The sequence below is a fragment of the Oncorhynchus kisutch genome, linkage group LG11, assembly GCF_002021735.2.
Source record: "Oncorhynchus kisutch isolate 150728-3 linkage group LG11, Okis_V2, whole genome shotgun sequence".
Taxonomy (NCBI): domain Eukaryota; kingdom Metazoa; phylum Chordata; class Actinopteri; order Salmoniformes; family Salmonidae; genus Oncorhynchus; species Oncorhynchus kisutch.
Genome location: NC_034184.2, coordinates 59389156 through 59403788, shown reverse-complemented (window position 1 = coordinate 59403788; position 14633 = coordinate 59389156). Strand labels below are relative to the sequence as shown.

General features: G+C 41.9%; 1 protein-coding gene across 2 annotated transcripts in view; it reads right to left on the bottom strand.

Moving 5' to 3' along the window:
* The window catches only part of acad11 (acyl-CoA dehydrogenase family, member 11), a 37383-nt gene that overhangs the window by 22211 nt on the left and 539 nt on the right, over window positions 1-14633 (bottom strand). Inside the window, exons 2-4 of one of the 2 annotated variants that reach the window (XR_004211708.1) lie at window positions 10873-10943; window positions 9945-10255; window positions 9702-9751 (exon numbers count right to left, since the gene is read on the bottom strand). Coding sequence is in view for 1 of the 2 variants with exons in the window: in XM_031835975.1 (XP_031691835.1) it covers window positions 10149-10255; window positions 10873-10943 (178 nt within the window). In the remaining variant the exon portion in view is untranslated. Of the gene's footprint in view, window positions 1-9701; window positions 9752-9944; window positions 10256-10872; window positions 10944-14633 lie in introns of those variants that run through there. The other variant, XM_031835975.1, reaches the window with a different exon arrangement.

Genomic DNA, 14633 nt, shown 5'->3' with positions numbered 1-14633 from the left:
GAACAAATTCTTATTTACAATGATGGCCTACCCCGGCCAAACCCTAACCTGGATGACGCTGGGTTAATTGTGCACCGCCCTATGCGACTCCCAATCACAGCTGGTTGTGATACAGCCTGGAATCGAACCAGGGTCTGGTGATGCTTCTAGCACTGAGATGCTGTGCCTTAGACCGCTATGCCAATTGGGAGCCCACAATTACTAATTGCATAATATTCCTCCTCTGATTGACCGCTAAAGCTGGAAAACCTGGAAAACCACTAGTTTCCAGAATAATTATGTCTTTGTTATACATTCAGACCACTACCCTTCCGTCCTTGGATTTAGAAACCCCTTACATACACAGTCAATTTGATGTTGTTGGCTTGTGAGCGTGATAAGTGTTGATGAAACACAACATACCATAAGAGGCATCATTCCATAGTGTCTGTGTTCCAAATGGCACCTTATTCCCTATATATTATAGTGCACTACTTTTCAGTAGGGCCAATAGGGCTCTGGTCAAAAGTAGTGCACTATATAGGGACTAGGGCGCCATTTTGGAATGCACTGCCATTTGGGACGCACAGGTGTTTCACAGTCTGATACACACCAGATATGAATGAGTAAATAGATCACTTGGGGAGACTATATTGTTTCTGGCATAAGAAGCAACTGGAAAACAAGGCATGGTTGTGTGATAAAATGCACAGAATGTACTGATGAATCACAGATATGTGGGCAACACAATAATATAAAATGTCATTTAGCATGCATTCATTTACATATGGGTGGCCCCAGCAGGAATTGAACCCACGATACAGACGATGTGCTCTATGAAAAGGAGCCACACAGGACCATAAATATTCAACTCCTCTCAGATTGAATTATTGAAAGACAACATGCGCTAGGTTTAGACAGTCTTGAAAGGGTTAAGGATACATTCCGTGCCGATACAGAATACAACAGGCCAATGTTCAATGCCATGTAGAAATGTTGTTATGAAAAAAGGCCTCAAACCACATTTTGTGACTCAAGGAACATCTGGAATGTCCTAAATCGGACAGTGACTGAGAACGTCTGTTAGCAACATCTACAGGCATGCATACACAAACACAACAAAAGTTATGGTGACAGGGATAAAGGAAAAAAAAACTATTTTATCTACCTAACAGGTTAGTTTTTCCCCCTTCACTACACTGAAGCAGCAATTTGATGTTGATGACAACTGCAACCCACAGACTTTTAACGTACTGGCCGGGCTATTTTGGAATGCACTGCCATTTGGGACGCAAAAAAGTGCCAGAAACAATGGAGAGTTATTAGGATGAACGTATTACCGCCACACCGACAGTCTGGAGTGCCCGCAGTCAAATTCCACATTTAACTAGGTAAGTCAGTTAAGAACAAATTATTAGTTATTCTATTCCGGCCAAATTCGGACGACGCTGTTCAATTGTGCGCCATCCTATGCAACTCCCAATCACGGCCGGTTGTATCCAGCCTGGAATCGAACCAGGGTGTCTATAGTGACGCCTCGAGGACTGAGTTGCAGTGCCTTAGACCGCTGCGCCACTCGGGAGCCCACATGACCGTTGAGTCACAGTAACTAGGCTTCTCCAAAATTGAGCTCTGATGCCACTGATGGTCATTAGTAGTTTACCAAACTTGCTATCCGCCAGTCGCTGATCACCGGCGCTCAGCGCTCTATTGTCCCTCTAATCACGCTGACATCAATGCAAATGCTATCGAAAATCAAATGTAACACTTCATGACAGCCCTGGCATTCAGAGTGTGAGCGCAATAGAATCACCTGTTGCGCAGCGAGAGCCAGCTCCTCATAGATAATAGTTTATTCATGGTATGAAAGTGTTTCTATAAACCGATGTGGCGCTACATTTCTATAGGCTATGCGTGAGAAAATAGAGTTTTAAAGGACTCTATCGAAAAGAGGAAGATCCCTTCAGCCTTCTATAGACTAGGCCTACTATATTTATTTCTCAACTTTCCTAATATTAGGCACCTTCTTTCGCTTTACAATAGGACTGGCTGAAATGAACGACGGGGAAAACGTCCTCCATTCGCTATTCGTGCATACGGATGGCACTATAATGGCCCATTCTAAATCAAAACTAATTTCACACATACTGCATTTCATTAAGTATAGGTAAAGACAAGATAAATTGAGAATAGTCTGATGGGTGAGAATATTATCACTTGTGAATGATGCCAGCGTGTGCAGTCTAAGGCAAGAAACAGTGCGTGCATTTTTCTGCGACTTTTTCAAATCATAGTCACATGCTTTATGTAGCCTAGCCCTCAGACCTATATGTTCTGATAAGATTTGTATCACAACTAAAGTGGCCCAATAACTCCAAAACGTAGACTTTAGGCCCAAGACCCCTGGAACACAGTTAAGAGAGCCCATAGCCTACAGAGCCTAGTGAAACATGCGTTGTTATAAACCCAGTCATGGCCTAACATAAGAACGACTCGGATTATTCTATTCTGTTCTTCTGAAATAGGCTACATTCTCTTCATATCAATAATGGATTTATTGTGATGGTGTAGGCTATATTAGATGGATTTATTAGACTTGTAGATGTTCCAAAGGTCCGCATCAGTGGCCTGTAGGCTGTGTGTGGAAGCTGGAGATGCAAAAAAACCAAACAGGCAGTTATTTGCATGACCATCACCAGTTGACAAAGTCATGACGGCGAAAGCCCGTAAAACTCATGTTATCCATTTCAAAATGAAACTGAATACAACATTAGGTAATGAGTGGAAATACTGCCCGTGAGTCACTGGTGTCCATAACTTTGTCAAAGATCCCCAAAATAAACCCTCTAAATCCACACACGATATACAAATGGTGACTTCCTGTATTATACTTATGCTAAACATATTTATTCTATTCTACTGAGCAATTTACTTTATGCTCGTATTCTTATCTTTGATTATTTCTTATTGTTGTTGCGTTGTTGAGGAGGAACCTGCAACTAAGCATTTGGATGGACGATGTATACCATGCGTATCCCGTACATACCACGAATACAACTTGAAACTGAGTCGTTTATTTCATACACTAAGTATTTAAACAGTCACGCTGTCTTTAAAGGGCATTTTTAAGTTCACGAGACTCAATGTTTAGCATGGTCCTGTCAGTGTTTGCCTGTTCTATGACTCATGTGGGCTCAGAGGGTGTTCCCACTGATTTAACTCAAGTCTGTTTGGGTAGATCGATGAAAATAAGCCCTGCTTTGGGTAGTAGTTGCTCTCAGGCTCTTAGAGCATTGTTGAAATGGCACGGGAGGAGTCACAGTTTACTTTACAGGCCTTTCAGATGTTTCCACCCATGCAACGTAGAGAGAGAGAGAGAGAGAGCGAGAAAGAGGGAAAAAAAGAGAGCGATAGAGCGAGCGCTTCAAGCTGGGAGACATTTAATTAGACTTTTTTCCCCCTTCTCATTAGTGACTCATTTAAGCGTGCTAATGGTCTATTTCGGTATAAGTGAATCGATAGGCTTTCCCGCTTTTCCAGTCTCCTGCTGGAGTTATAAATCAAAACATAATTAAAAACAAGGTGGAGTAAGTTAGTGAAATAAACATGTAGGTTTACGCACCACTGCCCGCCACCACTTCCTGCCGTGGAATGGTCTTGGTCCCTCTGAAGGGTACACACCATGTTATTGTTATATTGGAAGCTTGCTGTGTGCAACAGGAAGGGGCAATTTAAATTGTTAAAACATTTCTGGCCTGTTTATCTATGGGTAACAGGGTTGACGTGTTATGCTCGACCCACTCAGTTTTCCACCACAAAACCCCGGAAAATTGCCAAAAAGAGAAAAACCAGCTCACCTTGCTTTTGCACTATAATTTGGCTATTATGTAACAGGGGTGACCTTAAAATGAGGGACAGTTTTTTTTTTTTTTGTAACCTTAAAATGAATCACTAATCTCATGGAATTAATAACAAAATTCAGAAATGAGTCAAAGCAACAAAGGAGAAATGTTGGGGTTAAGTGGGATAAAATCTTCATAGAAGCCACAGAGGGACATGTCAAAATGCTGAATTGTGGCACTTTAGCAAGTCTTAGTTCATATACAAAATTTGAATTTTGCATGTGGTCAATATGAAAAAACGACTTATTTTAATATAACAGGCTTTTAACATGTTATATTCGTGCACAATTTCTACTTACAATATCAGAAGGGAAGCAACATTTTAAATAAAAAAAAGACAAATTTCGTGGACCAAAACAACATCTGTGTTTGCAAGAACACAAGGCAACCTCATGCCCACTTACCATCCCTTCTGACGTCATTGAATGACTATGGCCGCGTCACATTCCCTACCTAGTGCCATTTGACGCACCCTATTTCTCTGTAATAAGGTCACGAAAGAAAATGGTTCATTCTCAACATCCTGCAAGAAGAATGATTTCCCTAATAACCCTGTTTACATAGACACATTGCAGAACATCGCCGATCAACATAAACGTTCTACAACAACGTCCATTTTATTTGTGCGATGCGTATTTGATTTGGAGCTCGGACATATGAAGTTCGTATGTAAAAAAACGACTTCTAAGATGTATACTTTCTGTTTTTCCGAACTCACTTCCCTCGCGCGCAAAAAAAAGAAGGAAGCTCGCGCTGCGCGTACGGGCAGGTCTAATACACCATACTGGCAATCATGTTTCATATGAATGTAATTATTCTGTTATGATGAGTTTCAACATTTTCTGGTTGTTGTTATGTTGGTGTCATTGGATACTTCCTAGGTCTATGGTTGTGTTTGCCTCTGTAGAGATGGGAAGCATGGAGGTCCTCCATTAAGGAGCAGAAGAGAGAGTGGCTCCAGCCCCTGCTCCGTGGACATATCTAATGCTATTTCTGTATGACAGGTACAATCTCTACCCTAGAGCCATGCATTAATATATCTCTATACACAGCGTGTACAAAACATTAGGAACACCTGCTCTTTCCATGACATAGACTGACCAGGTGAAAGCTATGATCCCTTATTGATGTCACCTGTTAAATCCACTTCAAATCAGTGGCTGCATTTCAAACTCATAAAAAGACACACCCTCGTCCACTTACCCTCGCATTATGCCCTTGTTGGAATCCCTGCGGCCATATTTGTCGTCAGTCCAAATGATTAGCCAAGCACGGGAAGATTGCAACGTAAGCCCCTCAGCCCTTGTTTTAAATTGAGTTTGTGAGTGTAGAATTATGTTCACTTCAGGGCCTGAAACGCCCCATCATTCAATTCGCAATGATTGTACATCCGGTAAGAAAAGTCCGGCAAAAGTGAAAACCTCAAAGCCAATATGGAGTCAACATAGTGTAAGTAAAAACAAACATAAATAAGTTAGAAATTGTGCTACTCATGCACAAACACATCTCGTAAAAGTAATGATGTTTTCGATTGGTTAGCGTTTGAAAATTGTACAAATAAAACATTTTCCTTCTTCAGAAGTTCCAGCTAGCCAGGCTAACGTTATCATACAGTAGGTGAATATTAATAATTATAAAGTTATTATAAGTAGACATGCAATTTTAATTGACTGTAGCGCATATAAAGTACCCACAAACTACTGGTGGCTGAAAACGCAATCACCAGGACGAGTGAAGAATTTCCGGGAAAAAGGGCGGTCTATTTAAAATTCCTTCCTTCCTTCGCCCCTTCCCCTGCAAGTGTATACTCGTCAGACGTCATGATACGTCATCAGAAGTGTCCACTTAATTTGAGGACTGACGCTTCGAACACACCGACACCGTTCCTGAGCAAAATAGCACACAGCATCATCTGGATATGTGTGCAACAACCGTTCAACATTCGCCTTCTGCTACCATTTCTGTCAAGCCGTCTACGCATTACAGTGTGACGCATACGTTCGATACATCCAATGTGGAGCATCACACCGGACGCACTGCAACTGCCTCTGCAAGGCAACGCTGCAGAGGCAAACGCGGGGTTTCATTGGAAAAAAAAATCGTTCTGCAGTACCAAAATGCAATGACGCTGTCGGTGTGTTCGAAGCGGGAGGGGAGAGGGTGAGTGTTTTGGACTGCAGCCAGTGTAGATGAAGGGGAGGAGACAGGAGGATTTTTAAGCCTTGAGACATGGATTTTGTATGTGTGCCATTCAGAGGATGAATGGGCAGGACAAAATGTTTAAGTGCCTATGAACTGGGGGGGGGGGGGGGGGGGGGTACCAGGGGCACTAGTTTGAGTGTGTCAAGAACGGCAACGCTGCTGGGTTTTTCACGCTTAACAGTTTCCCGTCTGTATCAAGAATGGTCCACCACCCAAAGGACATCCAGCCAACTTGACGCAACTCTGGAAAGCATTGGAGTCAACATGGGCCAGCATCCCTGTGGAACGCTTTCGACACCTTGTTGAGTCCATGCCCCGATTTTAATTGAGGCGGTTTGTGTGCATGTACAAGATTTGTACAGACTCAGAGCTTCAAAATGGTATATCATACACTGCAGTTGGAGGAAACATGGGAAAGTTATGCTCCTTTGAAATTTGACAAATGTGTTTTCTCACTTAGAGACAAGTAGGACAAATGCTCTAGAAAGATTCAGTTTCTAGAGAGCTCTTTCTTCCGTTGCGCCCGTTCAGTGTAGTTCACACCCTCTTAAGCCTTTGTCATCTCTTTATGAATTCACATGGAAACGCATGAGTCATCATGGCATTGTCCTCCTGAAAGTAATCGTTCTACTTAAATTCCCTCTGAGCTTTATCGATAGCACCAGCTAAATTCAGGGCAGCAATGCTTTTGAGAGCTGTACAGGGTTGGGCGATATGGCCGAAATATCGCATCACAATATTTGTCTAATTATTGAAGGTATTTCATGTTTTTGAATAATAGTTCAAAATATGCTTAATAAGTAGTGCATGACTCTAGGGCGGAAACAAATGCATTCTAAGTGGTTTTAATAGGACTTTCTGTCATGTTCTGACCTTTATTTCCTTTGTTTTGTCTTTATTTAGTATGGTCAGGGCGTGAGTTGGGGTGGGCAGTCTGTTTGTGTTTCTATGTTTTTTTCTATTTCTGTGTTTGGCCTGATATGGTTCTCAATCAGAGGCAGCTGTTTATCGTTGTCCCTGATTGAGAACCATATTTAGGTAGGTTTCACTGTTTGTTTCCGTGTGAGTGTTTGTCGCCACACGGTACTGTTTCGGTTTGGTTTATTTCACTTTATTGTTTTGTATTTCATAGTGTTCAGTGCTTTTCTTATTAAAATCGTCATGAACACTTACCACGCCGCATCTTAGAAAATTACTAAATTAAAAGTGAAACTCACCCAGTAAAATACTTGAGTAAAAGTCTAAAAGTATTTGGTTTTAAATATACTTTTAGTATCAAAAGCCAAAGTAATGGCTAAAATATACTTATTATTATTATTATTATTATTTACCTTTATTTAACCAGGTAGGCAAGTTGAGAACAAGTTCTCATTTACAATTGCGACCTGGCCAAGATAAAGCAAAGCAGTTCGACAGATAAAACGACACAGAGTTACACATGGAGTAAAAACAAACATACAGTCAATAATGCAGTATAAACAAGTCTATATACAATGTGAGCAAATGAGGTGAGAAGGGAGGTAAAGGCAAAAAAGGCCATGATGGCAAAGTAAATACAATATAGCAAGTAAAATACTGGAATGGTAGTTTTGCAATGGAAGAATGTGCAAAGTAGAAATAAAAATAATGGGGTGCAAAGGAGCAAAATAAATAAATAAATTAAAATTAAATACAGTTGGGAAAGAGGTAGTTGTTTGGGCTAAATTATAGGTGGGCTATGTACAGGTGCAGTAATCTGTGAGCTGCTCTGACAGTTGGTGCTTAAAGCTAGTGAGGGAGATAAGTGTTTCCAGTTTCAGAGATTTTTGTAGTTCGTTCCAGTCATTGGCAGCAGAGAACTGGAAGGAGAGGCGGCCAAAGAAAGAATTGGTTTTGGGGGTGACTAGAGAGATATACCTGCTGGAGCGTGTGCTACAGGTGGGAGATGCTATGGTGACCAGCGAGCTGAGATAAGGGGGGACTTTACCTAGCAGGGTCTTGTAGATGACATGGAGCCAGTGGGTTTGGCGACGAGTATGAAGCGAGGGCCAGCCAACGAGAGCGTACAGCTCACAATGGTGGGTAGTATATGGGGCTTTGGTGATAAAACGGATTGCACTGTGATAGACTGCATCCAATTTGTTGAGTAGGGTATTGGAGGCTATTTTGTAAATGACATCGCCAAAGTCGAGGATTGGTAGGATGGTCAGTTTTACAAGGGTATGTTTGGCAGCATGAGTGAAGGATGCTTTGTTGCGAAATAGGAAGCCAATTCTACATTTAACTTTGGATTGGAGATGTTTGATATGGGTCTGGAAGGATAGTTTACAGTCTAACCAGACACCTAAGTATTTGTAGTTGTCCACGTATTCTAAGTCAGAGCCGTCCAGAGTAGTGATGTTGGACAGGCGGGTAGGTGCAGGTAGCGATCGGTTGAAGAGCATGCATTTAGTTTTACTTGTATTTAAGAGCAATTGGAGGCCACGGAAGGAGAGTTGTATGGCATTGAAGCTTGTCTGGAGGGTTGTTAACACAGTGTCCAAAGAAGGGCCGGAAGTGTACAGAATGGTGTCGTCTGCGTAGAGGTGGATCAGGGACTCACCAGCAGCAAGAGCGACCTCATTGATGTATACAGAGAAGAGAGTCGGTCCAAGAATTGAACCCTGTGGCACCCCCATAGAGACTGCCAGAGGTCCGGACAGCAGACCCTCCGATTTGACACACTGAACTCTATCAGAGAAGTAGTTGGTGAACCAGGCGAGGCAATCATTTGAGAAACCAAGGCTATCGAGTCTGCCGATGAGGATATGGTGATTGACAGAGTCGAAGGCCTTGGCCAGATCAATGAATACGGCTGCACAGTAATGTTTCTTATCGATGGCGGTTAAGATATCGTTTAGGACCTTGAGCGTGGCTAGGAACACCGTACTTAAGTATCAAAAGTATGAATAATTTCAAATTCCTTATATATAGGAATTTGTACGAGATCTTCAGTTTCTTGGCAATTTCTCGCATGGAATAGCCTTCATTTCTCAGAACAAGAATAGACTGACGAGTTTCAGAAGGAAGTTATTTGTTTCTGGTCATTTTGAGCCTGTAATCTAACACACAAATGCTGATGTTCCAGATACTCAACTAGTCTAAAGGCCAGTTTTATTGCTTCTTTAATCAGAACAACAGTTTTCATCTGTGCTAACATAATTGCAAAAGGGTTTTCTAATGATCAATTAGCCTTTTAAAATTATAAACTTGGATTAGCTAATACAACGTGCCATTGGAACACAAGAGTAATGGTTGCTGATAATGGGCCTCTGTACGCCTATGCCGTTTCCAGCTACAATAGTCATTTTCAACATTCGCAAAGTCTACATTGTATTTCTGATCAATTCTTTGGTATTTTAAATGGGCAAAAAATGTTCTTTAAAAAACAAGGACATTTCTAAGTGACCCCAAACTGTTGAACGGTAGTGTACGTATCAAAACTAAAAGTATAAATCATTTCAAATTGCTTATATTAAACAAAGCATACGGCACAAATGTTTTTGTTCATTTACTGATAGCCAGGGGCACACTCCAACACAGACATAATTTACAAACAAAGCATTTGTGTTTAGTGAGTCCTCCAGGTCAGAGGCGGTAGGGATGACCAGGGATGTTCTCTTGATAAGTATGTGAATTGGACCATTCTCCTGTCAAAATGTAACGAGTACTTTTGGGTGTCAGCAAAAATGTATGGAGTGAAAAGTACATTATTTTCTTTAGGAATGTAGTGAAGTCAAAGTAGTCAAAAATATAAACTGTAAAGAAATAGTACAGATACCCCCAAAAACGACTTAAGTAGTACTTCAAAGTATTTTTTACTTAAGTACTTTACACCACTACCTGCTGAGGAGTGCTGAGTGCTGTCTCGTGAACTCTGTGACCTAATGGAGCATGGGCCTGACCTTTAGCCATCTGGAGAAACAGTCTGGCATCTGCAGGGACAGATCTGGAGAGGCTACACACACACACACACACACACACACACACACACACAAAATAATGTGATGATAGGGTGTAGTTTTAGTATCATGTGAACCAAAATACCTTTCTGCAATCTGCAGCCCAACCTGGGCCAACGGCTCCACACTCTGGCCAAACTGGGCAGCATTCGGAGCACTGGCATTGCCCAGGACGTGGCGGACATAGACGCCCTAAATCAGAGAGAAAGATAGATTGAGAAAAAGAGAGTGGGAATGACAGACAGAATAAAGTGAGAAAAATCACCATTTATGATCCGCTGTGATCCATTTACGATCCTCCTGAATGTATGATCCTCCTGATTTTCCCATCAGCGTGAAAAAGGGAAAATGCCAATGGTGTCTATTTTCAACCGGGGGTCAGAGATAGATGAAAGCCAACGCAAGATTGATGAAGAAAAAACACTTTTGAATTTAAGCCTCTCCTCTTTACAGAACACACCCCAGGAGTCTGCTTTGGTTTGCCGTGTTCAGGTACAGACGAAAGATAATGAAAGCAGACAAGATTTAAAAAAAGTGTGTGTGTGTGTCTTGATGAGATTTAATTAGATGAGAATGTGGACCTGGGAATAGTTTGAGCTCATTAGCTGCCTCTTCAGCTGAACAGCCCCAAAGAGATGACAAGCTGGGATATAGAGAAACTGCTACAGTGTGTTTGTGTTCCTTCATTTACACCAGTCCATCTAACGTCAGTGAAAAGGTGCATCTTATCACACAGCTCTATGGGGAGTAATTATACACCCCTTAATGCACCCTGTGTGCATCTTTGTGTGTGAAAGAGAGAGAATAACCTGAGGCAGAGAGGATGGGATCCCTCGGCAGCGGCAGTAGATGGAGATCAGGTCCTCAGGAGTTGGTACACCTGGCCATTGAGAGAGAAATACAGACATTGGAAACTTAAGGCGTCCGCATACATAGGTTCGGTTAGCTTCTATCAGAATTCGGCTTGGCGAAGTGACTGTCTTTGCTCTCATACTCCCAAAAGCCCTTCGCTTGAAAAAGTATAAATAAAATGGGCAATATTACCGTTGTTTGTCCCTTTTGAGCCACCGTAGCAACAACATAGGCAGAAACACTTCCTCAAAATAGTCAGAATTAATCTAAGATAAATCAAGAAATCTGTCATTCATTTTGACAAGGTCTTAGTCGCACATTTTTACATCTACAGTAGCTAAGATGTTTGATGAAGTATTTCTCAAGTGAAAAAAATGTGCATGAAAACTAGTCGTCTCTCGCTGAATGACAACAAATGTTCCCACTCCTACTACTAGTAGTACTGTTGACCAATCACAGACGAAGGGGACATAGACTTTGGTGGCCGAAGTCTTCGACTTGCCTCAAGAAAACATTTTGTGTGTGTGAACTGCCAAAGACCAGAATGAACAAAAACGTCACAAAATGTAGTATTAACATATGCGCAAACTGTTCTGACTGGGAAGCATATGGTGAGCTTAGCGTGTGTGTACTTTACTGTATTTATACTTAGAATGCAGTTTTTCAATGGTAAAAGTTCAAAAATAGCTGGAGTGGGACCTTTAACTTAGGGTTTAGAGATCAGAAGCTGACCTTGCCTTCAACAGATATAATAGCTCAGAGGTCATACCCTCCACACCCTTCAGGCTGCCCATGCTTTTGAGGATGCCGAGGCTACTGGGCCAATAGTTGGGCATCAGGAAGTAGGGCAGGTCTGCCATTGGCTGGCCCGTTAGTGGATAGCTCCTAGTCCAACACAGCCACCACACGTGCCTGGAGAGAGAGCATACACCAACACTCATCCAATTCATTCCAACTACCAAGTTACCCCCATATTCAATAAAAGCATGGCCGTATTCATAAAGTGTCACAGAGTAGATGAACCACGATCAGGACCCACCTGTCCCATGTGATCTTATTCATTATGATCTAGATCAGCAGTGAGACGGAAGAAGGCCCACAACACTACCTCAGTAGGATGGAATATCAGGTTGTCCACTTGAAAATCCCCATGGACGAGGGCCACTTCATTTGATTGTCATTAGTGGACATGTTGCTCATCAGCTAATTCTGGGTAATAAACGGTCAGAAATACTAAGTGCTTCAATGATGAACTTTGAGAATGGAAGGGATTTTGTTTTGTATTGGCTGTTTTTGTTCTGTTACTGCTGTATCATTTTTCTCATGTTTTTTTTCTTCCGTTAACCGTATGTGGGGCAGGTAGCCTAGTGGTGTGAGCGTTGGGCCAGTAACCACTGTTCCCCTAGTGCCGAAGACCTGGATGTCGATTAAGGCAGCCCCCCCCCCCCACACCTCTCTGATTCAGAAGGGTTGGGTTAACCGCGGAAGACACATTTCAGTTGAAGGCATTCAGTTGTACAACTTTACCATAGAATTACAAATGACAATACAAATATTGAAAAGAGACCGGGATGGGAATTTGTGGAGGATATCCATCCTCTACCTGTCTCTTGCAGTAGCCAGGTCTTCTCCCCTACCCCTCTAGGTCCAGGGAGTGAAGACGGGCCAGAACCTCCACTGCTGCCACAAACAGGGCTGCCCTCTCCGCTGCAGGCTGAGGTACTGGGTACCCAGCAGAGAACAAGGCCTTCTGACACGCTACTCTCTGTCCACCTCAACACACCAATGACAGAGAAGAATCCTTTCAAATAAATATGAGCAATTCATACATAACATAATGTGTCAAATCAAAAGCGTTGACAGAGTAGAGCATCAAAGCCAGCTGTTTAGCCTACTTTGTCTCCCTCTATTGGACATAAATTATACAGCTAAAAAACAGAAACAACTATGTCAATGAGGAGTGCCTACCAGATGACTGCCTCATGAAGCTGGTTGAGAGAATGCCAAGAGTGTGTAAAGCTGTCATCAAGGCAAAGGGTGGCTACTTTGAAGAATCAAATATGAAATATATTTGGATTTGTTTAACACGGTTTTGGTTACTACATGATTCCATGTGTTATTTCATAGTTTTGATGTCTTCACTATTCTTCTACGTTTAAAAAAAACTATTAGTAGATCTGTCCAAACTTTTAACTGGTACTGTAAATAGTAAAGTACAGATACCCCCCAAAACACTACTTAAGTAGTGCTTTAAAGTATTTTGACTTAAGTACCATACACCACTGGCTATATAGAGCGGGTGCCGATTCCGAGTCAATATGCAGAGAGGTAAAGGTTAATCATTGTTATTTACACATGTCGGTAGGGGTAAAGTGACTAGATAATAAACAGATAACATATAATAAATAGATAATAAACAGCGAGTAGCAGTAGTGTAAAAACAGAGGGCGGGGGGGGGGGGGCAATGTAAATAGCCATTTGATTAATTGTTCATCAGTCTTATGGCATGGGGGTGGAAGCTGTTAAGGAGCCTTTTGGACCTAGACTTGGCGCTCCGGTACCGCTTGCCATGCGGTAGCAGAAAGAATAGTCTATGACTTGGGTGACTGGAGTCCAATTTTTTGGGTCTTCCTTACCGCTGATCACACGTAAACACAGGTCACTTTCATAGCAGCCACTTTGTACTGCTTGTCACATCTATGTGCTCTCCTCCTCTCACCTCTTCCCTTGGCTTGTGGACTTCAATGCACAACACATCAGCTGTATGTGACCAGGCGAAGAAAAAATAATAATCCAAGCCAAACCGCTACACACAGCCTACATCGTTGTCACCATATCAGCTAAAGTAATGTCACAGTCAGCCTAGATAATAGAACTAATGTGTTAGTAAACCCACTACAATCATGCAGTAACGTTACAGTGTAGTCAGTAGGCAGTTACACCGGCAGGCCCCGGTGGCAATACATTTGTGATACCAAAAGCTTACCTTGACTTGGAAGAGTTCCAGTGTTGTGTTGGAAAGTCATAGCCAGCTAGCACCCCTCTGTTTGTGAAGGCTGTTTCAGTAGGCTAAACTAGCTAGCTGCATTTGCTAGCTAAGTAAGTGAAACTGAAAGTGAAAAAAAGACAAAATCTCTCTAGCTACTCCTTCATTTAGAAATAAATTAATTTGTTCAAAACTGTTCAACTATTGTCTTTCTCTCTCTTTGAGTCAACTACTCACCACATTTTATACACTTGTAGCTTACACTTTCAGTCCCTGATAATTCTCTGATTCTTTGATTGGGTGGACAACATGTCAATTCATGCTGAAACAGCTCTGATAGGCTGGAGGACATCCTCCGGAAGTTGTCATAATCACTATGTAAGTCTATGGAAGGGGTGTGAGAACCATGAGCCTCCTAGGCTTTGTATTGAAGTCGATGTACAGAGAGGAGAACGGAAGTTAGCTGTCCTTTGCTACACATGGTGCTCGCTACAGAGTGATGTTGAGGCTACTATAGACCTTTGCAACATAGTGTTTTAATAAATTATTTGGTGACATGATTATATTGAGTATCGTTTAATCTAAAAAATAGAACTTTTTAAATGTTTTACAATTTACTTTTTTAAATGAAATTCACTGAGGAGGATGGTCCTCCTCTTCCTCCTCTGAGGAGCCTCCACTGGAAAAGTGGGGTTGGACTGTGGTGGCAGGTAGTCTAGTGGTTAGAGCGTT